General features: G+C 46.0%; 1 protein-coding gene and 1 long non-coding RNA gene across 16 annotated transcripts in view; one reads left to right on the top strand and one right to left on the bottom strand.

Annotated features, from left to right (window-relative positions):
- Positions 1-3409, bottom strand: part of LOC123142565 (50S ribosomal protein L2, chloroplastic-like) — a 33522-nt gene extending 30113 nt beyond the window's left edge. Inside the window, exon 1 of the mRNA XM_044561427.1 lies at positions 3348-3409. Coding sequence (XP_044417362.1) covers positions 3348-3409 — 62 coding nt within the window. The remainder of the gene's footprint in view (positions 1-3347) is intronic.
- A 920-nt stretch (positions 3410-4329) lies between these two features.
- Positions 4330-13981, top strand: LOC123144426 (uncharacterized). Of its 15 annotated transcripts, none has more exons than XR_006471454.1 (7): positions 4330-5238; positions 5366-5488; positions 5594-5684; positions 8880-8979; positions 9111-9188; positions 9283-9370; positions 10076-13323. It is a non-coding gene; the product is annotated as an uncharacterized lncRNA (long non-coding RNA). The 15 variants fall into 15 exon arrangements; XR_006471450.1 differs by adding exons at positions 13488-13693; positions 13791-13981 and having other exon boundaries at positions 4339-5238; positions 5366-5684; positions 8880-9188; positions 10076-11813; XR_006471444.1 differs by having other exon boundaries at positions 4331-5238; positions 5366-5684; positions 9127-9188.
- The last annotated feature ends 12816 nt before the right edge of the window (positions 13982-26797 follow it).

Consider the following 26797-nt stretch of genomic DNA (forward strand, 5'->3'; position numbering starts at 1 on the left):
CCGTCTCCCCGTCGCCTCCCGCACGACGCCCGCCCCCCTCGACCCGAGCTGGATCGGGGGTTCGATCCCGCTGCGCCCCGGCGCTCTCCCGTCGCCCGACAACCGCCACCGCGCGGAGCCCCCCTCGCCGGACCGCCTTCCCGACTACGCCGGATCGTCCCCGTCGTCGACCACCGCCTCCCCGAGCTCACTTTAGCACCTCTACATGGCCTCATGAGCATGCTCTCCCTTTCCCCCTCTCTTCGTTCGCAGTACGGCGCCATCCGCGGCCGCGCTCCGGCCCGCCTCGCCCTGCAGCCGCGTTCGCCTGCTCGCGGACAGCCGTCGCTTCTAGGCCGGCCACACCGCTCGTTCGTCCCGTCCCGCAGCCGCTCGCCACCCCTACCACATCCCCGTGGCTGCTGTGCTTGCCTGCGCATGACCGCGCCGCGCCAGGCCACTTCCTTGCCGCGCGCCGCCGCGCTCCACCGTGCGACGCCCCGCCTGCCTCCGGCTTCCCTCGCCCCGCTCTCACACCGCTCGGCTCACCTCCATGCTGCGCCCCGCGTGGCCTCCGCCGCGCCGCGCCCTGCCGGCCCCTCGCCGCTCCGGCCGGCGCCCCGTAGCCGCGGCCACCCTCGCCAGCGCCTCGCCGAGGCCACGACCTCCGCCGGCGCCCTCTGTTACCCCCGTGCGGGTGCACGGGCACTCCTACCCACACGCCCAGTAAACCCGCCCCGTTAGGCCCGAGTGGGCCACTCATAGTGGCCCAGCCACCCACTGAAAAAAAGTAAAAAATATATTAAAAAATATATTTAATTAGAGTTTGCTTAATTAACTTAACCTGCTAAATAACTACCTAATCTATAATTAGTTAGATGTGTGTATGACAGGGGGTCCCACCCCTGTTGACCAGTCAAACGTTGACTTGTCAACTGGGTCCCCCTGGCCCACCTGCCAGCCACTGGGTACACTCTTGTGTACACTGTGCTGGGTGCGCCTAGCATTTTAGCATTTATTTTCGTATTAAAATTAATTTCAGAATATTAATAAAACTTTGAAAATTAATAGAAATTAAATCGTAGCTCGGATGAAAAAGTTTTCTACATGAAAGTTGCTCAGAATTTCGTGACGAATCCGAAAACGCGGTTCGTTCTTCCGCCACACATCCCTAGCATAGAGAACATGCAACTTTCCCCCTCCGTTTCATCTAGCCGAAAAAGCCTAACTTCGGGAAAACTTTCCGGATGTTTTCCCCCTTCGCCGGTATCGTGTAGCACCGCGATAGAACACCCCTAGCCCTGCGTGTTACCGCCGTCATGCATCTGTGTTGCATCTGTTTGCATTATATTTACTGTTTCTTCCCCCTCTTCTCTCCGGTAGACCCCGAGACCGCTGTTGATGCCCCTGTGATGGACTACGTCGACGACGACCCTTGTTCCCTTTCAGCGGAGCTTCCAGGCAAGCCCCCCCCTTTTTGATCATCCCGATATCGCCCATTCTATACCCTCATGCTTGCATTAGATTTTGCTACTGTAATTGATTGCTCCTATTCTGATGCATAGCCTGCTTTTGTACCTGCTATTGTTACCTACCTGCTTATCCTAAACTGCTTAGTATAGGTTGGATAGTGATCCATCAGTGACCTCCACCTTGTCCTTGTTGCCCCTGCTTCATCTTTGATGACTCGATCAACGTGATCGATGACCAGAGCCTGACACCTCACATCACATCACACCCTTTAATTGCTCGACTCTGCAGAGCTATTATCGAGTGCCAAGGGTGATCCCTCATAATGCACTCCTGATGATAATTCTGTAGTGTAGCTATTCGTTCGTGGTCATCGAGGGTGATTTCCTCTTTCACCATTCCCGATACGGCTCTGTCGTTCAACACCTCAAGTGTGAACCTCGAGGGTGGTCCCTCTTACGTTCACCTTGATGATTACATTGAGTGGAATCCTCCGGGGGTGATTCCTCGGGTTTTCCCCTTGATGTTTGGACACACGGTTACCTTGACATTACTTGAGACCTTTGGGAAAGTCGGGCAGGCCCGGAGAGCACCCGCAAGATGGTTACGAGGCACGGCCGGGCAGGCAGGCCGCCCCCGAGTGGGCTGGGCTAGCCCTTGCCGTATTTCCTCGAGACGGGGCGACAGGGTCACATTATCGCGAGTCTCTGCTCGTCTCCGCAAGCTAATAATACACTATGGTTTGGGTATTTGTTCTGAGTTGGCTTTTGGCCTCTACGCACTAACCACCGCGCGAGAATAGTTAAGGGCCTCGATGTCGCAGTATCAGCCGAAGCTTTGTCAGACGTCCAGTTCAGCATTGCGGCACGGCTGGGCCGGCACCCAGAGGTGGTGCCTAGGTCCGCCCTGCACGCAACGACACGGAGTGCTACGGGCGATGGGCCCAGACCCCGGAGTGCTTAGGATGTAGACCGGCGGGGACCTCTCTGCTGAGCCTAGGTAGGGCTACGACTTGTTGATCTTCCGAGGCCGGGCATTGACCCAGAAAACTGTGTCCGGCCAGAGTGATCGAGCGTGTTGGAAAACATGGTGCACCCCTGCAGGGAAGATATATATTCGAATACCGTGTCCACGATAATGGACGTTCAGACTTGTATCCTGATCTTATACAACTAGAAATGGATACTTGATATGTGATGGATATGTGGCTCCGGGATTGCTTTCTCGCAGGGAGTCGAGGAAGGATCTCTGGGCGTTAATGTTACAACATGCTTGTTAATTATAAACTGCTATTCTTTACTCTTCTACATGCTGCAAGATGCTTGGAGCTGCTTGAAGATGCTAGTCTTCGATAGGCTAGGCCTTCCCCTCTATCCTGGCATTCTGCAGTTCAGTCCACAGATACAGCCCTTCCATTTGATACCAATGCATACTTAGTATAGATCTGATGCTTGCGAGTACTTTGGATGAGTACTCACGGTTGCTTTGCTACCCTTTTTTCCCCTTCATTCTTCTTTCCGGTTGATGCAACCAGATGGTGGATCCTTGGAGCCAGATGCCACCGCCGACGGATACTACTACATGGAGACCGACGACGACTAGGAGTAGTTAGGAGGTCCCAGGCAGGAGGCCTTTCCTCTTCGATCGTTAATTTTTATGCTAGCCTTCTTAAGGCATCTTTGTCTAACTTATGTCTGTACTCAGATATTGTTGCTTTCGCTGACTCTTGTGTATCGAGCTTGTATTCGAGCCCTCGAGGCCCCTGGCTTGTAATATGAAGCTTGTATTATTTTATTTGTGTCTAGAGTTGTGTTGTGATATCTTCCTGTGAGTCCCCGATCTTGGTCGTACACATTTGTGTGTATGATTAGTGTACGGTCGAATCGGGGGCGTCACACGGCTGCAGGTGCAGGAGCGGCGGCGGCGGCCCACTGGGGTACCCCGCCTGGAGCGGCACCATCGGCGGCCCGCTAAGTGCAGGCGCGCCCTGGGACGGCCACTGCAGCGGTGGGTAGCTGTAGGCGGAGCCGGCGGGGGCAGTCCGACCCGGTACAGGCGGATGCCCTGGACGGCCGTCACGGGATCCCGCAAGGTGCTGGTTACTTCTTCCAGCGTGAAGACGGCGGCTGACGACACAACAGTAGTGACCGGGGCTGGCGAGATTACAACGGTGGTGTCCCGGGCCGGCGGAATTGCAGCGGTGGTGACCGGGGCCGGCGGAGTTGGGGGCCCGTCGGTGGTGATGGTCATCTGCACGGTGGAGGTGGTCGGCATCGGCGGCGTTGGCTTTGGAGAAGACATGATCGATCCTGAGTCTCTGGATACTAAATTGGTAGAACCCAGGGTCCTACCGGTCCTGCTCCTCAGGTTGTAGGAGAAGGCAGGGGCTTGACGGAGACGAGGGCGCGGCGGCCGGCGCACGGGCGCCACTCGCGATTGAGAAGGAGGGAGGCGGCGAGAGAGAGAGGGGTGCAGTTAGGGTTTAAGGTCCGGCTCCTCTGGGAGCCGGGCAATAAAATCTCTACTATTAATATATATCTATACCTACTATTAAAGGGAGGTAATATTCTTGGTTTTGTCCCGCTTCGTTTGGTCCCGCTTTAATTAATTTCATGTACGCTATTTGGTTTCGTTACTTGCCACCGTATTGGTCCAATGAAGGAAGCCTATCTGGTGACATACTGTGGCCCAGGTTCGGAAAAATAAAATAAAATTGCCGATGAATGGATTTTTTTCTCCCGTTGCAACGCACGGGGCTTTTGCTAGTCTACTAATAAAGGGGATTGAACGTCGTGATGGTCCGACCTTCCCACACCACGGATGATCTGTCCTCCACCTCCGCTTCTCCCATCCCCGCTCGAAAAAAAAGCAAAAAAAGAAAAAAAATGAAAAGAGACCCACTGCCCACGAACGCACGTCCCACACCCACCCGTCCTCCTCATCTCCCGCACCCTTCGCTCCCGATCCCGTCTCCCTCCTCATCTCCCGCACCCCACCCCGTCGCTCCAGATGCCGCCTCTCTCTCCGATCCAGAGAAAAACCTTCTCCGGCTCCCCCCTCCTCGTCCGCCCCGCGGTCGCGGCCCTTGCCGTCGGCGGTAGGAGCCAGTCCCATCGATAAACTTTCCACTCCTCCCTCTTATCTCCACCACTCTAGATCACGTTCGTCCATTGGCAAGCTTGGTGGCGGCGCAGAAGGAGAGCTCCTACGCACCACCGGTTCTTTACAGCCTATGTGAACTGCAGCAGCACCAGGTCGACGCTGTCGTTGGTGTACGACGCCTTTGTCTGCGTTGCCGGGGGTGGTCGTACTACAGGCTGTCCAACGGTACGTCGGTGCCGGAGGACGTACTGGGCCTGGGAGTGGTGTGCAGGTGCTGCTCGATTTTGGTTGTTCCGTATGCTGGCCGCCGGGAACGCCGTCAGGGCGGGGTTCTAGGTGCGACGGAAGGCCGACGCCAGGTGGTGCGGCGAGTGCTAGGCCTCCGGAGGGCGCTGCGGGTATGACACGGGGGCGTCGGATGATCACACATGCTTCTGCTTCGGCGGTCAGGCTAGCGGGTCGTGTTCTACTTCTTCGTCAAGTTCAGTTACCCAATAGTTGATCTGAGAGGTAATTGGTTGGTCAGTGATGTTTGATTAATCTAAGCAACCTTGAGATGTGCGATGGGCGAACGTGAGCGGCGGCCAACGGCAGACATGGACTCAAGCCAACACAGGTACACGGCGGAGCAACTCACCTGCTGGTCTCCACTTCGCAGGTGGCAAGCAGGCAACAGCTGCCACCAAGGTATGTGCTTTTTTTATTCCTTTTCAGATCCATTTTGTTCACACGGGCCTCAAAAAAAATTGGGGATCAACAAATTGATCGCTCGGAGTAATGAGCATACATATTCTTTCTTATGTTTTATTGTCAGCACATGGAATTTTTGGTGGTCAACCCATCAGCCAATGCCCTCATGATCTGCGCTTGGTGTACTTACACTTTTTTTGGGACTAAGGCAGTAGTGCGGCTTTAATGAGAAGATTTACAGAATCTGGTGGTGCTTACATTTTGATCTATGCATCTTTTCCCAGATTTGAATAACTGTGAGTTTGTGACCATCGCCCTTGGCATCTTTTATGATGTATTTTTTGTGTGTTAGGTCAAGCAGTTCCTGTGAAATGACTTTGGGAATGGGGTGGTTCACTGGGGTAATTAGCGGTACCACCACATGCTGACATGGATTGTACGAGGTATGTATTTTCAGCTTGTTAATCAGGATGAAGTGGAATACATCATAAATATTCTTTGCATGACCGGTCAGGGACATATCAACACGTCCACTTAATCCAGTTAATCCATGTTCAGTTCCTTAGTTTGCCTACCATTGTCCGGATTTACCATGTATTATTTGACCGGAAAAAATGCATTGTTAATCGCTTCGACGAACAAGTGAATATGTAGGCTGTATCCCTCTTTAGTTTTTTAACAGTCCGTTTCACTGACTCACTACTCCATCATAGATTAAGGTCAAGAATTTTTCATGTATTGTCCCTTCTTAAATATGCTGCACTTGCTTTCTTCTGTCAGCATTTTAGAAATATAAATTTCCTCAGTTGATTTCTTATCCCGTTACCCCCATGTATGTATTGGTTGTTGAGCATAGTTCACTGTTACAAAGATAGGTCAGTAGTCAGTAAGATAACTAACATTTTAAAATAAGGTGGTATTGTTCCAATTTACTGGCGGTGCATTTTCGCCCTTAATGTTGTTGTTCTTGTATCATTTCTGAAGTTCTGATTAAGACTAATGATCTGTTCACACAAGTCTTAAGAAAGGAGTGTGAAATTAATTTGTTAGCAAAGAATCTAGAGTTAGACTTACTCGATGGTTGATCAGTCAAGTGACATAATGATCTGGATGTGTTGGCAAAATTTCTTTGCAAGTGCATGGAGAAGCTAAGGAATATGTCAGCCACTTTCGGATATTGTGATGTTATTGCTATATATTAAATGTGCTAGATCTCAGTTCACATATCATAATCTGTCAAATTGTGATTATGATATTTTGTTAATCAAAAAAATTAGAGTCAGGTATGATGACTTAATAATACTGAGACTTAAACTCAGCTACCAAGTATTAATAAATTAATGTTGCATCTACTAATAGCCTAAATTAATGTTTCATGTTACATATTCATACAAAGTTTACGTGTAATTAGCATGTGTGTTCTCATTTGTCCATTTTTAAATAGTTTTAGGGAATAACTAAATACTAATTTGAAATGAATAAGATTATTTTAACTAAGACCAAGTGTAGTTTGATTCTCCTTTTAGTTTCTAACAGAGCAAGGAATTAGTTTTCTGTTTAATAGCAGAATAATCAGACTTGTATCACTTTACTCACGTTAGTTGTAAACAAGTTACCTGGGTTTCTAATCGAGCTGACATGCTGCTTCTTTATATAATGCAATCTACTTATAAAGAAGGTGATTTGTTAACCCCTTTCCGTTGTAGACATAGTATGTTGAATTGGTATTCCCAGTCTATCATGTTAATTAGAAAACCTTATGCCTAAAATGCTTTAAAATGTCATCATTTGTTTTTTCCCAGCCATTTTTTTTATCATCACATCGTTGTCATGGCATGCTCAAGAAATTACCAGTGTGACTTGCCTTATCCAGCCATTGTCTGAACTCACTGCTTAGTTTGGTTGCTAATGTAGTCAGTACCGGCTTGCATTGTAGTTCTCTTTAGTCCGAGCAATGGCTGGAACTAATTTTCACGGCTCAAAAGTAGTCCCAGCCACCGCTCCATGGAAGAACTAATACTGCTGCTTTCTGTTTGGTATAATTTTTTTGGTTTGTTAGTCTTTATATGAGGTTTAACTATTGTAGCTAAGAGAGAAACACGAGAAAGAAGCCATTACAATCACTTGTTACATTGGGAAAACATCAAAAGCTTGTAATGTTTGTATTCACGAAACAAAATGATTATTTGGTAAATATATTTTCTTATGTCGTAGCAATACACATGTATCTAGCTTTCTTATTCAACAAGAACGAGAAATACACTTCCAGATCTGACCTGGTTGAGGAGGAAATGTTGACATGTTTTTTGACTTGGTTTTCCTTGATTTCTTACAATTTTTCTTTCCATTTTCTTGAGTTTGTGCAGGTTTATCCCATGTTAGCTGTTGTCAGTGTTCTGATCTGAATCATAGGGGAAGTTGAAGTAGATAGAATAACCATATATGTCCTACTACATGAAGCATTTTTCTGTTTGATAAGCTATGTTGTGCTGCATTACCACATCTCATATGAAAATTAATTCTGATATACCCGAAGTCCCCTACCATGGAGAAGGATATGCTGCTAAGAGATGGAGTTGGTAGTTATACTATCTACTAAAATACCAGTTTGTGGCTTCATACAAGTATAGGCGCTAAAGCTCTTCAATATTTTTTCTGTTGAGATAAATCACCTAGCATGCATTTCTCCATTATGTTGATTTCCTTATTTTCCATGATATGCTGCACAAAGCTAGGAGACAACATTCTTGTAACCGATGGTGTATTGGTTATGCTGGTTTGCCAACAATTCTAGAATTTCCTCTCAAACAATGAATTTTTGAATTAGCAGTCGCTTTGAATGTTAAGCTACCGAGTCATATGCTATTGAGTTGTCATTTATGCAAAAAATTCAAGTACTCAAGGAGAATGTTGAATTATTTCTTTAATTTGATATTCTCAATAATAGACACTATATGTTTTTGTACGTTTCTTGCAGCCACAAAAGCGTTATCTTTATATTGTGTTGAAAGAAACATTGGCATTGCACTATGCGTAAATAAGAAAAAAAATCATGTCATCATCTCTCACGATATGTGAAGATCGTTCCATAGAGTTGCTAACATTAATAAAAGGTTTAAAGCGGTGGTATGGTGAGATGATAAACTTTTAAAGCAACGACAATGCTAAAACTAGGACAGACAAAGAAAATGAAGGTAGAGGGAAGGTGGGGCAGGGAGGTAGATGGTGCTTGTGTAAGGAAAGAAGCGGGAGAGATAATTGGCATTTGTTGCTGGTATATGAATGAAAATCACATGGCGTTATGCTTGACATACAATTCTGAATCAGAACAACTGGGAGATACATGTGTTTTTGTTATTCCATTGCAAACACTCTACAATAATTGTACCATCCATGTGTTTGTATTATTCCGTGGCAACGCACGGGCATCAAACTAGTTACTCTTATTGCTTGATCTTAAAATAGTTTTACAGCTAGTATATATAACCACGATGCTAAAAATAAGATAACTTGTGGGCCAAGCCCCTAACTAAACCTGCCCGGTGGGCCTCCTACGGGCATAAGTCTGCCCGGTCATAACACATATAGTGCATCATTACTGGCTACATTGAATTCAATTTTATTTTGTTTTTCTGCAGATTGTTTCTAGGTGGCTGCTGATGAATCATGTGAGGATGGCGTAGAACTCACCAGAGGGAAAATAACAAACTGTGGGAACCAAATCAAACAACTGAGAAGGTAAAATTAGGGAAGGATTAGCGGTCCAGTGTTTCAGTAATTTCTGGAGTGGTTGAATTGGTCGAACAAACTTCATATCAAACTACCTCAGCTAATCCCCCCATGTATACTGATGTAAATGCATGTTTAAGGCGAACAATTTATCAGGTGTGGGGTTGTGATGGTTCTGGTGGGTGGCTGCAGCTATGAGGCCGAGCTAATCGAGTTGTGTGAGACCCCTCCAGCGTCCCCAAGATCATGGTTCATACTTTTTTTTGGATGTGTTAAATGGCCGCTGACAAGCAGAATTCTTTGTTTTTGCAGCTATGCACGACAATATTTTACACGTCATAAGTCCTTGTGATGAGGGTCTATAGTACATAGGTTGGGCAGGTCCCGATGGATTGAAAAGGTAAATAGATCTCTTCTTGTGATTGATTTATTTGTGCTTTTGTTTGGATGGGTTTAAGAGGTGAGCGAGGTTTGTGAATTTTTTTCCAGTGTGGTCGATCTTGGTTTCAGACACAATCATGCCTTTATAAGTCTTGTTTTGTGTGTTCGTGCAACTAATTATATGCTTATATTCGTTAGCTATGGAACTCTTCGTACTCACTGGCAGTTTCGTTAGTTCTGAAGTTTGATGAAAAATTGATTTTGCAACTACAGTGGTTAGCGAATGATTTTTTTGGTACTTGTTGAGCATTTAGTTAGAGATGATTCAATATAGGGTGGATTATCCATTTTTGCTAATTATTTTTAGACATTGTCATCTTATTGAAACTTTATTTTATTACCTTCTATCATACTAACACCATGCATAGTATTTGTTTCCATCAGAAAATAACTTCATTATCTGTTTGCTCAAAATTTATAAAGAAAAAAAACATATGATACGCTGGTCTTGTGGAACATTCATGTATTAAGCCTGTCTTAATAATACCGCCTGCTCATTGTTAATGTATGCGCCACCCAATGGTTGCTCCTGCCTAATTATATGGATGATGGCAGTAGACATGCTTGTTCTATGGGTTACCTGCTTGTTGTTTTTATGCATTTTCTCATGGATCATTTTTTTTTCCATTGTAGCCCACTGATTTTGTCTATAACATGCTGGTAGGTTCTTCGCTCAACTGGATTGTAGGTTGCTTTCCGTGCTCTCGTAGCCTTGTCTGCTGAGTACTTTTCGTCTGCTGCTCTACTTACCAAGGTTTGTGCTTGCCCACCCGAATACCCTATTACTCCCAATCTTTCTGTTTCAGTTTTGCTTCTTGATTTATTTTCCTGCTTGCATATATATCATCTATCTCACTTCAGTTTCAGGTTCTCTGGCTGCTACACTGAACATGTGTATTTCACACTACTCACTCTTTGTTGTGCCTACTTCAGTTTTGCATGTTTAAATATTTGTGGTTTGGTCATGTGTATCACATATCTTTCAGCATTTGAGTTTCACAGTTTTCAATGTTTTGTTGGCCACGTGTATCACTAATGACACTTATGCAAGTGCTTATTTTGATTTTATTTTTTGGTATGTTTTACTGGTGACATATATTTCACATATCTCACTTAGTTCAGTGCCTGCCACATAATTACTACTCCCTCCGTCCCATAATATAAGAGCGTTTTTGACACTAGTGTAGTGTAAAAAACGCTCTTATATTATGGGACGGAGGGAGTATTTGTGATTTTGGTATGTACTAGCTTTGATTTGGCTGGTTTCAAGTGAGGAACATGAGTGGGCTGATGTATTAGGCATGCCCATGGGAAGGCAGTGTTTTCTATGGTAGAATTAGTATGGTGATATACTGCACATACTCAAGCCATAAATGCTTCCACGATAGTGTGGCATATTCTCTGACTTCATTCCTGTGTGTTCTGGAAGAGGAAAAACAATTATGTTTGTCTCCCGCCGTGTTCTGGAAGAGGAATAAGTATTCCAACACTGATAGCTCAGTTAGTGTGATATGGAGATGGTTTATTCCATGGAAGAGTAGTCACCACTTTTTGTGAAGATAATTCCCGAGACTCAAGACATTGGTCATGTTAAAGCTTTAGGTGCTTGGAGATTATTTGCTGACAAATCTACTATTGTTTCCTTCTAACTATCTGCTGCCATTTCTCATTATATCGTTCTAATATATCTACCAAAAAGGATTTGAGAATGCTTGCTTATTTATTAAGAATTTCCTCTTTCTTTGACTGGAGCTTTTTTAGTTCATGGTTGATGTCAATTTCATACTATTAGGTGGTTGTCGATAGTGTATGTTAAGATGGAAACATTTTGCCACCAGGTAGCGTGATGGCGTAGTCAATTTTCTATCTGATTATGATCTTATTTTACAGGGTTATAGTGCAAATAAACCATACAACCAAATGATTGTTCCAAAAATTCAAATTTGCCTTTGCACATGTACAGGAGCATCATGGATTGTTTAGTCTTGGAGTTCCAAAAAAATGGTTAACCTGTGTACTACAGAGGTAATGGAACACCTACTTTCACCTATATGGGTTTAATGATAGATAACTATTACAATAGATGGAGCACCTACTTTCAACTATATGGGTTTAATTATAGATAACTGTTACAATAGTTTTGCCATGTTTGACATTGCATAAATATGCTTGGAATATCATATATCAGGTAAACCTTGAAAACAAGAGAAATGGTGGTATTCTCTACACTAGGTTTCAATTTACTGAAAAATGCACTCTTCATTTACTGAGTTTTATGTTTGCTCTTGCTATCTGCCAGCTCCATGATACAACGGTTTGGAAAAAATTATCGAATCACGATGATGTGTGATGAGTAGCAAGGTGATGATCCATAAAGCCCTACGATGTTCTTTTGCTCACCAGTGAGTTTACTACTTTCTGGTTGCATGTCCAGTCGCCGAGCCGACATTTTTTTGCAAATTGATGTAGGATTAGTTGCTGCATTGCTTAGCTGGGCTCTGGAGCAGCGAGTAACTTAGCTGATGCGACAATAGCTTCTTGATGTGTAATGCATATAATATTCTTGCTATAGTCTGGTCTGAGCTCAATGTTTTGCAAAATTCCATGCAAATGCAACAAAAGATCTAGCTTTCTTATATTTGGTACTATGCTTTAGTTACAATGATGCACAAATGGATTTGAGGACTAAATGGAAACATTGGAAGGAAGACATAATTAAATGTACATGCACTCTCTGTTCTTACAAATCTAGCCTTGATTTGATACTGATCTTTCATCACTTCATGCTAATATTTTGGGTATAACAATACATATATACCCATTCAGTGATTTGGTTCCTCTTTACTGAACTTTTATTCTTTCCTGCTCATCTATATAGGTTATGTTATAATTTGTACTCCCTCCGTTCCTAAATATATGTCTTTGCCAGTTTTTTTCTTTTATAGAAGGAAAAATTTGGATTTAAGCTACAAATTGGCAAAGATTATTATAAATTATATGCACATATGTACAAATACATCGATCCATGGTGTATGGTGATCAAGAACATATACAATCTTGGAAGTTAGTGCTAATATATCTTGATCAAAGATAAAACAGTACGTGCTATGAACATGTTCTTGTGTTAAATCTTAGTTGCAGTTCTCAGTAATCAGCTAATTTTAGTTTGTGAAAAGGTTTGATTCAAAAAGAGACGTGTTTGAGATTAATTTATTTGAAGGCACGATTTGGATTTAAGCTACAAATTGGCAAAGATTATTATAAATTATGCACATAAATATACAAATGCATCGGTCCATGGTGTATGGTGATCGAGAACATATACAATCTTGGAAGTTAGTGCTAATATGTATTGATGAAATAATAACCATCACCCAGAACAATGTGAGCATGTCAGGCTGTGTGTATTTAGTAGGACGAAAATAACCAGGCAGCTGTGATCACTCGACTGAATATAGGATAAAGGTAACCAGGCTGCTGCGATCACTCGCCTGTGGCCATCTCTTTCAAAATAAAGTTTTCGACACCTGGATGAGTTCACTAATATGGAAGACATTTGTACTTTCGCCATTGACAGCCCACTGAGCACACCTATCATGAAGAACTGCTTGGACGATGAGGTGATTTTCACTGACCAAACATACAACGATGACTCTACCTAATGTCAATGACTTGATGTTTTGGTCCTATCTACCGGCAGAAGATAAAAAAATCAACCACAAACTGGAAGACCATGACTACCATATAGCTACTACAACTTGCTTTTTAAGACCAATGTAAATAAGCTGTGTGCATAACTTTTTTGGGGGCTATCATGCTATCCGCACTGCAATATAAACAACTATGTTTGAAGATACTATCTAAGTATCTATTTCCTTATGCTAAAGAGATTTTAATACAGTCTTCAGATCACTCTGACCTGCATGCTTTCAATATTTGGTTTGATCTCGCTTTTTGCGCCATGGGCGAACCGACTATCTAAACAATGGTTCATTTGCAACCATTCAGTTTTATCCATCTGAGCACTAACTAAACAATGGATTTTCAAAAAATCAATATCCATCTATGTCTATTAGGGGATGGACGATGATATGGAAGGCATTTCAGCTTTTGGCAATGGTAGCCCACTCAACACACCCACCATGAAGAGCTGCTTAGACGATGAAGTTATTCTTAATACAGATGGCACATGCAGCGATGACTCTACACGATGTTCATCACCGCGTATGGTCCTCACCATAAGCTACATGCAGAAATTGCTCTACCCGATGTTCTTCACCGTGTATGTTTCTCACCATAAGCTAAATGACCAGAACATCTATATGATGTATCTCTGCCTATGAATCCCAACAAAAGTATTGGTCGATGCTATGATGCAGTAGTTAGGCCTCCCAGATGCAGCGTACTCAACATAGAAGGCAAGAGCAATTGGTCTTGACGCAACCATTCACTTATATCCCTCCAAGCATCAACTGGACAACAATTTTCCAAGACAATCAATATCAATCCATGTATCCAACAAACTAGAAGATGCTGAAGACCAACTAGCAAACAAAGCTCTCAAGTACATGAAAAGCATCCACAGTAAAGTGCTCCAGGACATAAACTACGACATGATGCAGCTGCTCCAGCAGAAGTGTGAAGCTCTGGAGCATCAACAGAAAGAAAAGGACAACCTAATAGACTATTTTAGCAATAGCTGGTGCCATAGTCTTGGTAGAGATCACATGGCAGCAAAGGAACTTTACCGTAAATAGATAGCAACTTCACAGCTGGATCAACATCCAAAGACAATGATCTGAATCATATTGTCGCAAGTAAGATATGTTGCTGATTGTCTCATTGATACTACCACACATTCAGAGTATGGACTTCAACAGACAAACAAGTACTACTAGAGCCTGGATGATGATGTTGAAGGAATTTTTACTATGAACAATAAAAATATTCAACCACAACCACTATGAACAATTGCTGGAACAAGTTTTCAGCGCCGATGATCCACCAAGCACACTGACTAATGTTCATCACTTCGTAACGCCTATAAGATGTATCTCTCCCTATCTACCTTCCTTTCTAATAAAATTGTAATATTCTATCGTAAGCTTCTTAGAACACTATGTATCATGAATAATCCATGTGTTCCAATCTGCCTCTAAATATATTTATGTTCACTCTTTCAATACTTGCCTTACTCTAGCCCCTTGCGTCATCGGCGTAACAGGTCATCTTGTCTTATTAAACATAGATGGGCTTTAGCGTCAAATGTATGTGCTTGGATCTAACCAAGCAAGGGTTGTGAAGAGGCCCCTGTAAAGTACATGATTTTGGTTACCATGGGATGCTTGGATGATTATTATTTTGACTGCTTCGATGCCACTTCTTACGTTCCGGTGGTTGAAACCCATTGCGATTCTCATGCCCAAGTGCAATCTGGTGCAGATCACCATGCATGTGATCACATATTTAATACTCCATCCGTCCAAAAAAGCTTTCCTAGATTTGTCTAGATATGGATGTATCGAGACATGTTTGTGTTAGATACATCAGTATCTAGATAAATCTAAGCAAGCCTTTTGAGATGGAGGTAATATAAGAGTATGAAACCTTGTCGGACTGTACTATTTGAACCGAGCTAAAAAGGTGCAAATCACCATACATGTACTCACATATTTATCAATTTTTTTAGAAAAGGAGGAGGACCTCCGGCTTCTGCATCTGGGCGATGCATGCAGCCACTTTATTAATTATTCTCACAAGACCTTATAAAGTCATACAACAGTAAGACTAAAGCCACCGTCTAAGCAACAACTGTCGCTACACCTATCCAATTGATGAAGGAGCGCTGATAGCCTGGGCCTAATACCAAACAGACATCGCAGCCAGACCTAACATCTAAGACCTGAGGTCCCAACCAGGACGCCTGCTGGGTATGGGCACCCACCAGTCCGGCGTGCTCCCCAACTAGGATGCCTGCCGGGTATGAGGCCGCCGCAGCCACTTGCCACCAATCCATCTTCAGAGCTGTACTGCTGCATCGACCTTGCCCGGTCTAGCTGCCGCCGATGCCACCACGACGCCAGACAGCGTCGACCTCCTGCGCGAGTCCATCATCGCACATCAGACTCTTAATCTCCAGGACGCCATGCCATCGAGATCTGTCACCATCCATGTGTATGATGAAGCACCACTCCACCAAAGACGTCGTCCACCGGTCCCTCGAGCCCGCGTACACCTCCAAGAAAGACGCCCCCAAGGGGGAAACGACACAATCGCTCCGCCGTCTTCTGATCTATCGATCTAGGGTTTCCCCCCAGGTAGCAGATAGTAGTCTAGAACTTCTCCACTGCGATGCCTTCAAGAAGGGAACGACGTCGAAGAACGCCGCCATCGCCGGCTTTGGCATCTAGCCAAGAGCAGGTTTTCACCCAGATCTGTTCGAAGAACTCCATCCAGCTTCTTGTGCACGGACCGCCGCCTTCTCTGTCGGAGACTAGATCAAAAGGATCCAGCCGCTACCGCCAGATCCATGCAGCCAGCACCGGGAGATGACGACAGTCTCCCTGTACCAGAGCTAGCACGAACCGAAGCAGATCGAGTCGGAGATAATGATACTCCTGGATCTCCGGCAGACCAGCGAGCCGCCGGCACCACCGTGTCCAGATCGCCGGCCACGCCGGGCCGCCGCCACCCCCGCGCCGTCCGGTAGTCACCAGATCCGGGACAAGCTGGAACCGGTCGACCAACGGGCGCGCCGCCACCCAGCCATGGGGTCGCCGCCCCGGCCACCGCCGCCCCTAGGCATCCGGCCGATTCCCACCGGCACCACCATAGCCGCCGCCGTCGGGACGCCGTGCCGCCGTGGGCCGAATTGGGGGCCGCACCTCCGCGGATCTGGGTGCCCGCGCCACCCATAGATCTAGGGGAGAGGGGTGAGGCCTTCCGCCACCGCGTCGCACGCACGGGCTTTGCCCGGCACCGACTACCAGCGGCGGCGGAGGGGAGGACGGGGCGTGGGAAGGGTCGCCGGCGGCGGAGGTTGGCCCCCCGTGTCGCCCGCGAGGGGGGCGACGCGAGAGGGAGAGCCGAAGCTAGCGGAGCAGTTGGCGTTCGTTCGTTCACTCACATATTTATCATAAGTCACATAGTTAACATAAATGCATGAAACCTTGCCGATTGCTGTACTATTTGGAGTTGAGCTAAAAAGATGATTTACACGATGTTAAAGTGTTGGCACTGCAATGGTATGGTTTGTGTTTATTTTAGTGTCGGATGTAATTGACATATAATGGTGTAGTTTTGTATATTATCAATGTTCCATTACATTATTTTCGATCATATTGGTAAAAAGGAGAGTGTGTGTTATTTGTAGATTTTAGTGTGTAGCTTGTACTTCTCTGGGATTAGAAGGAATGTAGCTCTAGTGTGGTCGATATTCTAAAGTAAACATGCTTTTTGCTGATGTATTTTTTCCTTTTGTAGCTAAAATGCCACAGATCATCTGAATCTTATTGATACGTGGATGTTAATCTTGATGTGTTTAGTCCAACGATGCTGCACAGGGTTAGCCAACAAATACACAACATAACGGCGAGTTTGGTTGGGCTGTGAATTTTCAAAAAGCTGATGTGAGCTGTGGAAAAACTAGAAGTTTGGTTGAGATATAGCTGTGAAATTGTAGATTTGGCGTGAATTGTCTTAATGCCGTTGCGGCCTAAAAGAATATCTTCATATGCATTTGGCGAAGCATAGATAGAATTTAAGGTAGGGAGAGTTTGTTGACACAAAAGCAGAGTCTAAGCCCATGCATGCCAATGCATTTATATCACTGTAAATAGGTAGTCAAGTGCAAATGCAAATACAAACATATGTAAAAAGAAGTGCAATATCAAGAGGTACCTCACTAAGTGAAGATCACAGAAGTCTCAATTCATCACCGGTTTAGGTAGTGACATGTGGATACACTCATTACAATTGTACGGAGACATTGAGTCAAAGTATCTTGTCAAATCTAAATTTACAACATGAGTACTGTGTATTGTTTGAAAATCTAGAGGGATAAATTCACACAGGCACTCCCTTTCCATTGGTGATGTACACAACATAATTTAAAAGAAAAAATATACCTGTCACTTTGCCACTCCCTTCCTTCCATTTTCTCATTGTTGCTCCTTTTCCATTTGTTGATTTTGTAGCCTTTCAGATAGCCCACCGGCAACAACAGCAGGTCATCATGCACCTGCACCGCCTTGTGCCCTTGTGTGGGGTCTTCCGCGCTGTGTGTTCTCCCAGATGACGCCGTCACATGCCTGCTGATGTAGGATAGAGACCCTAGGGTTCCCAATCTTTCACCCTTTAAGGTGGTGAAGAATGAACACAAGAGAATCAACAAGAGAAACACTCAAAGACGAGAAAGTCACACATCCACTAACTCCACAATCCCATACAAGCACGTAGATCCATAATTAACAAAAGGAAACAAGTAAAAGGTAGTTCTTTCCAAATCATTGGAGGAATTGAGGCTTTGAAGGGGGTAGTCTTCTCCAACCCTAAGGGAGGAGGTCTCGAATCCACATGAGATCTTCTCCATAGGAGGTCTTGATCTCCAATGGACTAGATAAAGGAGCAAAGCTCTCTCTAGTTCATCTTGTACACTTTGCTAACACTAATTCGTCCAAGGGGTATATATATAGTCTAGGGGGTGAGAAGGGGTACATGGGCCAAAACTCGAGTGGTTGCATGCAGGCAGTACCGGACTTCTGTTGGTCACCAGATGTTTAGTGGCTTCTTAGGGACTGGATGTCTGGCGGCTTGTCGGGGTCTAGTCGTCCAGAGGCCTTCAGACTTATGGTATTTTATGTCGATTTGGTTCTGGATAGTCATCGCTAGATTTTCGATAAGGACCGGATGTCCGGTGGCTCGGGACGCTAGATGTCCAGTCACTGTAGAGTTGATCCACGACTTGTTTTCCTAGGAGGTTCTCCCCGCGTTGCACCTGATGTCTGGTGGTCCTATCGGACATCCGGCGGCTGTAGCTTTTCTACAACCTTCGTTCTTGATTCTCTTACTCCGCTTCCATGCCATCTTGTCCATGGCCATCTTCTTGGTACCTAATCACGCATAACACGTCCGCCTTAGGTAGTACCCATGTCTCACATGAATGGAAGGGATAATCATTAAGGAGCGGATTAACCTCCTCTTCAATGGCTTGTGCGTGAGCTCTTGTCAATGGTCCTCTTGGTGCTTGTGGAGTTGGTGTAGTATCCATGGGGATGACCGTTTGTGCTCCGCACCATTGCCCCCACCCCTTGGGAAAGATCCGCTCCCAGACCATGATCTTCATCACCATGGTAAGGGGCCAAGTCGTTGATGTTGAATGTGTCACTCACATTATACTTGTCGAGTGGTATGTTGATCTTGTAGGCGTTCTTGTTGATGCGTTGTAAGATCTTGAATGGACTTTCCGCACGAGGTAAGAGCCTGGACTTGCATGCATTAGGGAAGCGATCCTTTCGTAGATGGATCCATACGAGATCTTCGGGGTCGTATACCACCGACTTCTTGGTTTTGTTTGTTTTGGAGGCATGCCTTGCGACTCGCCACTTGATGGTGAGCCTTGGGTTTTCGTGCATCTTCTTCATGTATGTGGGACGGGCAATCACATCCATGTTCGTGCGTTCTTGCAGCGGTAGTGGGAGGATGTCCAATGGGGACAACGCGATGGAGCTGTAAACCACCTCGAAGGGAGACTTCATCACAAAAAAAGGCACATCCGTGACATTTTGGCCCGAACGAATTTTGTGTGTGTCATGGTTATGAAACTTCTATGACGATAATTGTGACAAAAACACGTATCATCATAGATGTGGTGGGCTCCTACTTCTATGACAAAAAATCATGACAGAAAATGGGCTTTTCGTGCTGGGCCGGACAAGGACGCACCTACATGACATTCTTTGGGCCGTCCATGACAGAAAAAATCATGGTAGAAGCGAGGGCGAGGAAAATTTCAGGGAGTTCCCGGTTATGATGGGTGGTCGGGGTTGAGCGATGCACAGAGGTTTGCGCATTTCTCTCGTATACATACGTGCGTGTGTGCGAGGCATTGGGCTCTAACTGAACCCGAGCGATTGCACTAGCTACGTTACTGAACTTGAGCGATCGACCCCTTGCTGTTAACTGAACTCGAGCGATTCCTTTGTTGCTGAATGAACCTGAGCGATTCCTTCGCTATTGATGCTAACTGAATCCTAGTGATCGATCGCTGCTGCTGCTTACTGAAGCCGATCAAACCTGCCTCCCGATGAACAGTGACTGTTGGGGGTTGGTTGAACGAGTCAAGACATGGTGAGTCTAGCCGGTTGGTTGTGGTTGGATGACCAGTTCCCGATGGGGGTTGGTGTAACGCCCCGGACACACCCGCCGGTGGTCGTTACTCCTGGCAGGATCTAGACTGGCCCCACAGATCAATACTAGTCTTTTCTGCGCACTTTGTCCTCACTCGTGCGCACCCGGGAGCAACTTCCCGGTCGGTCACCCATCCTGAAATTACACCAAGCTGAGCACGCTTAACTTTGGAGTTCTATCCGAATGGGCTTCCGGAAAAGAAGGAATTCCTTATTGATATGAGTAGTCTATCATCCCTAATAAGCCAGGCTATCACATACACCCCCACTCAGAGGAACCGATGTCCTCGTCGGGCCACATGAACGCTCCCTCTTGGCACATACGTCTGTGCATCCAGTTCGGTACATGTGCCATGCCATGTGCCACGACGGGTCACAAACGTCATGAACAACATGACCGCACACCTATCCGCAAACATCCGTGTAACCGCGAGGGTCGGCTCTGATACCAACTTGCTATGCCCCGGACACACCCGCCGGTGGTCGTTACTCCTGGTAGGATCTAGACTGGCCCCACAGATTAATACTAGTCTTTTCTGCGCACTTTGTCCTCACTCGTGCGCACCCGGGAGCAACTTCCTGGTCGGTCACCCATCCTGAAATTACCTCAAGCTGAGCACGCTTAACTTTGGAGTTCTATCCGAATGGGCTTCCGGAAAAGAAGGAATTCCTTATTGATATGAGTAGTCTATCATCCCTAATAAGCCAGGCTATCACAGTTGGATGAACAAGACCTCGTGGTAGTAGGCCGTTATCGCTGGATGAACAGGACCCTGAGGAGGCCGCAACACCCGAGCCGGTTAGGGGTGTATGAACAGGACCCCGTGGAAGGCTGGTTGAACAGTAGCTGGTGGAGGTAGGAGGAAGACGCGGTGGATGAACAGTACCAGGAGGAGGCTGGAGGAAGTTGACGGTGGATGAACAGTAGCCCGTGGAGGCTGGAGCGAGGCAGTAGACGGTGGATGAACAATAGCCCATGGAGTCCCGTTTTGCGGTACGCCACACCCCTCCCGATGAATAGGAGCCCGTTTCGACCGTAGGAGCTCGAACAGAAGTTCGTTTCCTCCGTTTTGCGGTACGCCAGACCCCTCCCGATGAACATGATCCCGTTTCGACCATAGCCGATCGAACAGAAGGCCGTTTCCTCCGTACTGCGGTACGCCAGACCCCGTTTTGGCTATTCCTTCCAAGCCGGTTGGCTCCCGTTGAACAAGACGCATTCCGACCCAGTCTGTTGCCTCCCGATGAACATGACGCTGTTTCTCCATTCCGACCCAGCCGGTTAGGTGTCCGATGAACATGATGCCATCACTGTGCGCGTTCGAGACCACGCCCGTATGTACGTACATGGCCGTCATTTTTGCAGCGTGGCTGTCGTATGTGTACACGATTTAGATAAGACCGTCTGAACAGCTACGGCTCCTTACTGGGCCATGGTTCATCATGGCTGAAAGACCGATGGACCAGTATGTACGTACACGTTTGCGACCAGAATGACAACGCTACGTACGCTTCGACCAGGTGGGTCTCGGCTGTCAGGGAGGATAAGGAGGCACTTCCTTGCATGCGAAGATATTGATGGTGGGTCCGAGCTATCAGGGGGAGGATTCATTTTTTTGCGCGTAATAAGGAGGCACTTCCTTGCGTGCGAAGATGTAGCTGGTGGGTCCAGTTGTCAGCCTCACCGCATACAGTCCTCTTCCGATGGTTGTCGTTCGTTGACCACGTTGACCATGCCGCACGGACAACACCCAAGCAGTGGACAACGATGAGGCAGGGAATGACGTGGAGCCTAGGAACACGTGGAGGGTAGTACGAGGGTTGACTAGTTCGACTGCGGTGTGAGGCTACCGTCGCCGTAGAATAACAGGGCGTGTGGGTGAGTAGAGGGATGGCCTGGCCAGTGGTGGGAGTAGTAGGGGGCGGTGAGGCCTACGCAGCAGCACAACCGACCACAGGAGGCATGAGCATGCGGTAGCTTGGACGGCTGAAGCAAGAAAATTAGAGGTTGAAGAAGCAGGACGACCGTTGGATGTTAATAATCCAACGGTCACTGGTGATAGAATCGTTTGTTGACTAAGTTGACAAAGCCCTGTGTACGCATCAACTCAGTAGGGCCACAAGTCAGCCTCCAAATCTGGTGGGCTCCAGCTATCATGGGGAGCAACCGTTATTTTTCACTTAATAAGGAGGCACTTCCTTCCGTGCGAAGATATAGCTGGCGGGTCCCAGCTGTCATCGGGAGGATTCATTTTTTGGCGTAATAAGGATGTACTTGCTTGTGTGCGGCCATGGACCATGTGGGTCCTAACTGTTAGCCTCTCGACGTACATCCCTCTTCCGATGTTGTCGTTTGTTGACAACGTTGACCACGCCGTGCCGAGAACACCAACACGGGGGACGATGGCGAGACCAAGGAAGGGAATGACCCGGAGGCGGCGAAGCCACAACAATGGAGGGATGTGGGTGAGTAGAGGGATGGCCTGGCCAGTGGTGGGAGTTGTAGGGGGCGGTGAGGTCTGCACGGTAGCACAGCCGGCCACGGGAGGCGGGAGCAGGCGGTCCCGCCGACGCTGGATTTGGCGGCTGGATGAAGAAGATCAGGGATTGAAGAAGCACGGCGGCCATTGGATTGACATCCAACGGTCACTTACGCTAGAATCATTTGTTGACGTATATAATAAGTAAAAAAAATCTTGCATACTGATCAACTTAATAGGCCCACAAGTCAGCCCATCTATTTTTTAATAATTTACAGCTCATTTGCAACTTCTTATGCAATTTATTGCAGTCAATTTTCTTTTTGTTGGCCAGGGCCAGGGTTAAAAATTTAAACAAAATTTTGCATATTTTGGTGGGGTCCAAACTATTTTTAATACCGAAATGTCGAGCCAGATCTAAAGTACTTTGAAGATATATTTAAATTAGGTTAAATCCCAATGAAATTGGAATATGAAAAATGTGAAAAATCCAGAAATTTGAAAGTAATTGCCAATTTGTCGTGTGTTTTTATATTTACAGCCCATTTTATATTACTTTTAAGATTTGTAGCAGTCTTGAAAGAGTTGCAACCCCGCAGGGTGGAGAAAAATAAGTAGGCCTGGGTTGGGTATGCTTGGATTGGGTATTCTTCAGAAAAAATAAACTGGGCTAACCATTTTCACAAAGAAAAAATAGCTAGGCTGGTCATGTGGTGAACGTAAAATAGAAGCTTGGGCTAGACGGGCCACAACCCAGTTGAAACCTTGCTCCGTCTCAACAATAACAAAAAAAAACTGCTCGAACAACTACGTCCCAGGTGTGAGCCGCTCTTGTGCTGTTCTCTTGTCTATTGACTATACGCTGACAATGTCGTGGGTCCTAGATGTCAGCAAACCACTAGGAGGAATCATTTACTTTTTCTATACGCTGACAATGGAGTATATAAGAAAAAAATGAAGAACTTGCTTGCGTACGACCATGGACATGGTGGGTCCCTACTTTCATCCTCTCCATGTATAGTCCTCTCCCGATTCCTCTGGTTTGTTGACCATGTTGACAACGCGAGAGGGCGGCACCGCAACGAGCGCACCAAAGCTCACAGAGGACAACAACGAGGCCTCGATGGGAACAAACAGGAACCGGGGAAGATGCGGTGGTGAAGTCACGGGCGAAGGGGAGTACAAAGGTTGACTGGTTCGGGTGTGGGGTGGGGCTGACGTCAGCGTTAACAATTTATGAGACGGTGGGGCGGCGATGCATGCGCTGAGGCGTAGCCAGGCATGGGAGGCGGGGGCAGGCGGCCCCGCCGGCGCTGGTTTGGTTTTGGCGGCTGGAGGAAGACGAGACTGAAGAAACACGACCGATTGTAAAAGTAGCAGGAGTACTTAACAACCTTAACTGAAACCAGCAGGGGCACTTAACAACCATAGCTGAAAGCAGTATGAGTACCTATACAGGTTCAACCGCACAAAGCACACCTCGAACAGTGCTACTTTGCCTACAATTAACCAAGGTTGAGGCTACCAAGCCCCAGGACAAGGCCCAGGCACCACCCCGTGCATCCACAACCTTCTGAAAGCGGCTTCATCTCGCAATGTGGTCAATAAACAAGATATTCACCATGGAAAAGCATGGGCATAACCTTTTGTACTATTCTCCAAGATGGACGGGCCTTCATTATTTGAGACCACCCATGAATAAGTATCTTTTCACCTCCAAGGGAAATGGAGTAGGTCGACATAAACATCATGTTGTGACCACGCAAGTCTGACCCGACCATGGCCAGGCATCTGTATAGGAACAATAAAACTGGACAGTTTCTGTTTTAAGATGACAACTGTAAAACTGTGTATAAGCAAGAGTTTATGAACAACATATATAATAGAAAGCAGCTCGTACCATAAGTTTCTTTACACAGTTGGACCTGTTCAACGTGTGGACCAGTGGCACACATATCCCACGTGGCCTTGCACCATTGAAACGCCCCACAAGGACCTCAAGACGATCAATAAAGTGTAGGAGCTGGTGGATGTCGTCCCAGTCAACTTCAGTGCCGTCAATAACAGTAGAGTTCTTATCAAATAACAAATGAGTAGTGTCCTGAACTTTGTAATAACCTACACGTGCCACCAATTATAAGAAATATTAGTTAGAAGTAGCATCTTCGTGAGAGAAGGGAATCACAAATTGTGGCTACTTCTAAAGTCAAACTGTGATTAGTTAGACAAAATATGTGGATTAAGAAGTAATCGAGGCAACATGCAAGAACCAGATACAAAACTAACATGGATGAACTACTGGAACGACGTCGGGGTGGAAGGTCACAGTGAAGATGAGACTAGATTCTGCTATTTCCATCAACATTCGTGTGCCAACTTTCAATCCGTAACACTTGAGAAAGTTTATCCAAGTTCGGCCATAAAAAAAGCAGCGATCTTCTTGGTTCATGAACCCAACTAGGAACTTATATCCATGGCGTGTATTCAATGTGACCATTAAACTGGTGTATTCAGTTATGGCAAGGCCGACCATCTTGAGTACATGTGTTCTGGCAGACCAAGGGATGCACTGCAGGAAAAATAATATGAGAACACAATTTATTTGCTATCCAAATCTAGAAATAATTTCCTCTTTCACGTCAGTGTTGACCATGGTACTAGTACCTTTTATCCGAATATAGCAATCCAAATTTCCAAATTAGTTGACATGTTCAAAAACCCCAACCCTCCCAGATAGAAAAGTGGATTGTAGGAACATACTGTGCGCGTTTTAAAATCCTGTGTTAGGATGAGAAGGAACAAGTGTGGCGTCTCGTTGAGGGCGCAGAAACCTGTAGGGTCCTTGCACTTTGGGCACCGCAAATGAAACACAATAGATTCAGTAGGAAGAAAAATGCATCAACGGCGGCGGCTGCCATCCTAGGATTACCGGCGACCAAGGGACTAGGATTTATCGGGGATGGATGAAGAATTCGTACCTGGTTCTCCATGAGAAAAACCTAAGCGATCGCCGAGAGGAGGTTTTCTCTGAACAAGTAGACGAGGGAGAAGGGGATTCAAGCCCAGCGAAATATTGCTGCTTCGTCCGTCCAGCTTAGTGCTACCGCTGGAAAGGTGGGGTTTTTATGATTTGACGACTCATTGGGCATTACTACGCGCTACGACCGAGGTGAGTCTACCGTGCAGTTGTGCACTCTAATTTGGTGCATGGCACGTGGACCCGTTGCTGGATGCCCGCATATCAGCGAAAAGAAGTAGAAAGGCAGGAGTAACTAGTTACACATAAATATATTTTTGATAGAGAGATACTCCCTCTGTAAAGAAATATAAAAATCTTTTATATCACAAATTTATACATAAGAAAAATCAAGGGGAATATATAACATAATATGGGGTTCAGATGAGAATAAAATACTCAGATAGGCTGACGGGTCTGCTCTTGGGCCACAAGCCGGTGGGCCTGCATGTTTGGGGGCCCATGTGTTCTAACTCAGTGCACTTCACCCGGTAAATATTGCAAGCAATCAGTATGGCGCTGGTTTTAGATGCTGTCGCAAGGCGAATACAAAAATTAAATAAAGCACGACAGCTGTTAGAATGAAATCAAACGACAGTTCCTAACCACCAATCGGAGTTGCAATTCTTTCACGATATCCTACGTGATAAATAATACTGTTGTACTACTTATACACACAGGAAACTTGTTTCACCATGCCATATTATTACATCAAAAGCTCTGGAGGATAGATCAGTTCGTCAGTTGTGTGCAGCTACTGAAGAATTTCAAAGTTGATTAGGACTAGATCTCCTTACCGAGAAAGTTCAATTTTGACATCATCCCCAACAACAAGATTTGATAGAGTTTTGAACCTTGACCATCCTTTAGCATCAATCATCATGCAACCATCCTTTGTACTTACAGTATATTGAGCAGGTTCATTCACACCAAGGCCGCGCATGGTAAGAGAAACTTGGCCACGGTCGCCCAGATTTTTGAACAACTCCCTCGTTGCCCTAGGAATTCTCTGTTTGCAAACAAGAAGACATACACAAACAGTTAGATCAACATAGTGAATCATGTGAAACAACATGGAAAGAAAGAAGAACGAAGCACTTGGGCTGCCAACGCTGACCAAGAAGTTGGAGATGTCGGTTCTTGTAAGGACTTTGGTATATGCAGTGCGAACTGCAGCCCAGTCTGTTGCCGGTGCAAGTGCTGGTTCCGTTGCCACTGCACAGGCTGGAGCAGATGCAAGTGAAACTTCAAGTGTTGGTGCAGGTGCCAGAGCCGTTGCTGGTGCCCGTGCCGGTGCGACTGGTAGTGTGGCTGCTGCCGGAGATGGTGCTCCTTGTGGAGCTGGTGCCGGTGTTGGAGCAGGTGCCCGTGTCAGTGCCCGATCCTCAGGTAGATCAGCCTGATCCGCTGACGCATTCGGTGCCCAATCCTCTGGTGGATCAGACTGAGCCGCTGCCGCTTTCAGTGCTAGATCCAGTGCCGTC

This window comes from Triticum aestivum, chromosome 6D (genome assembly GCF_018294505.1).
Source record: "Triticum aestivum cultivar Chinese Spring chromosome 6D, IWGSC CS RefSeq v2.1, whole genome shotgun sequence".
In the NCBI taxonomy this organism is placed as follows: domain Eukaryota; kingdom Viridiplantae; phylum Streptophyta; class Magnoliopsida; order Poales; family Poaceae; genus Triticum; species Triticum aestivum.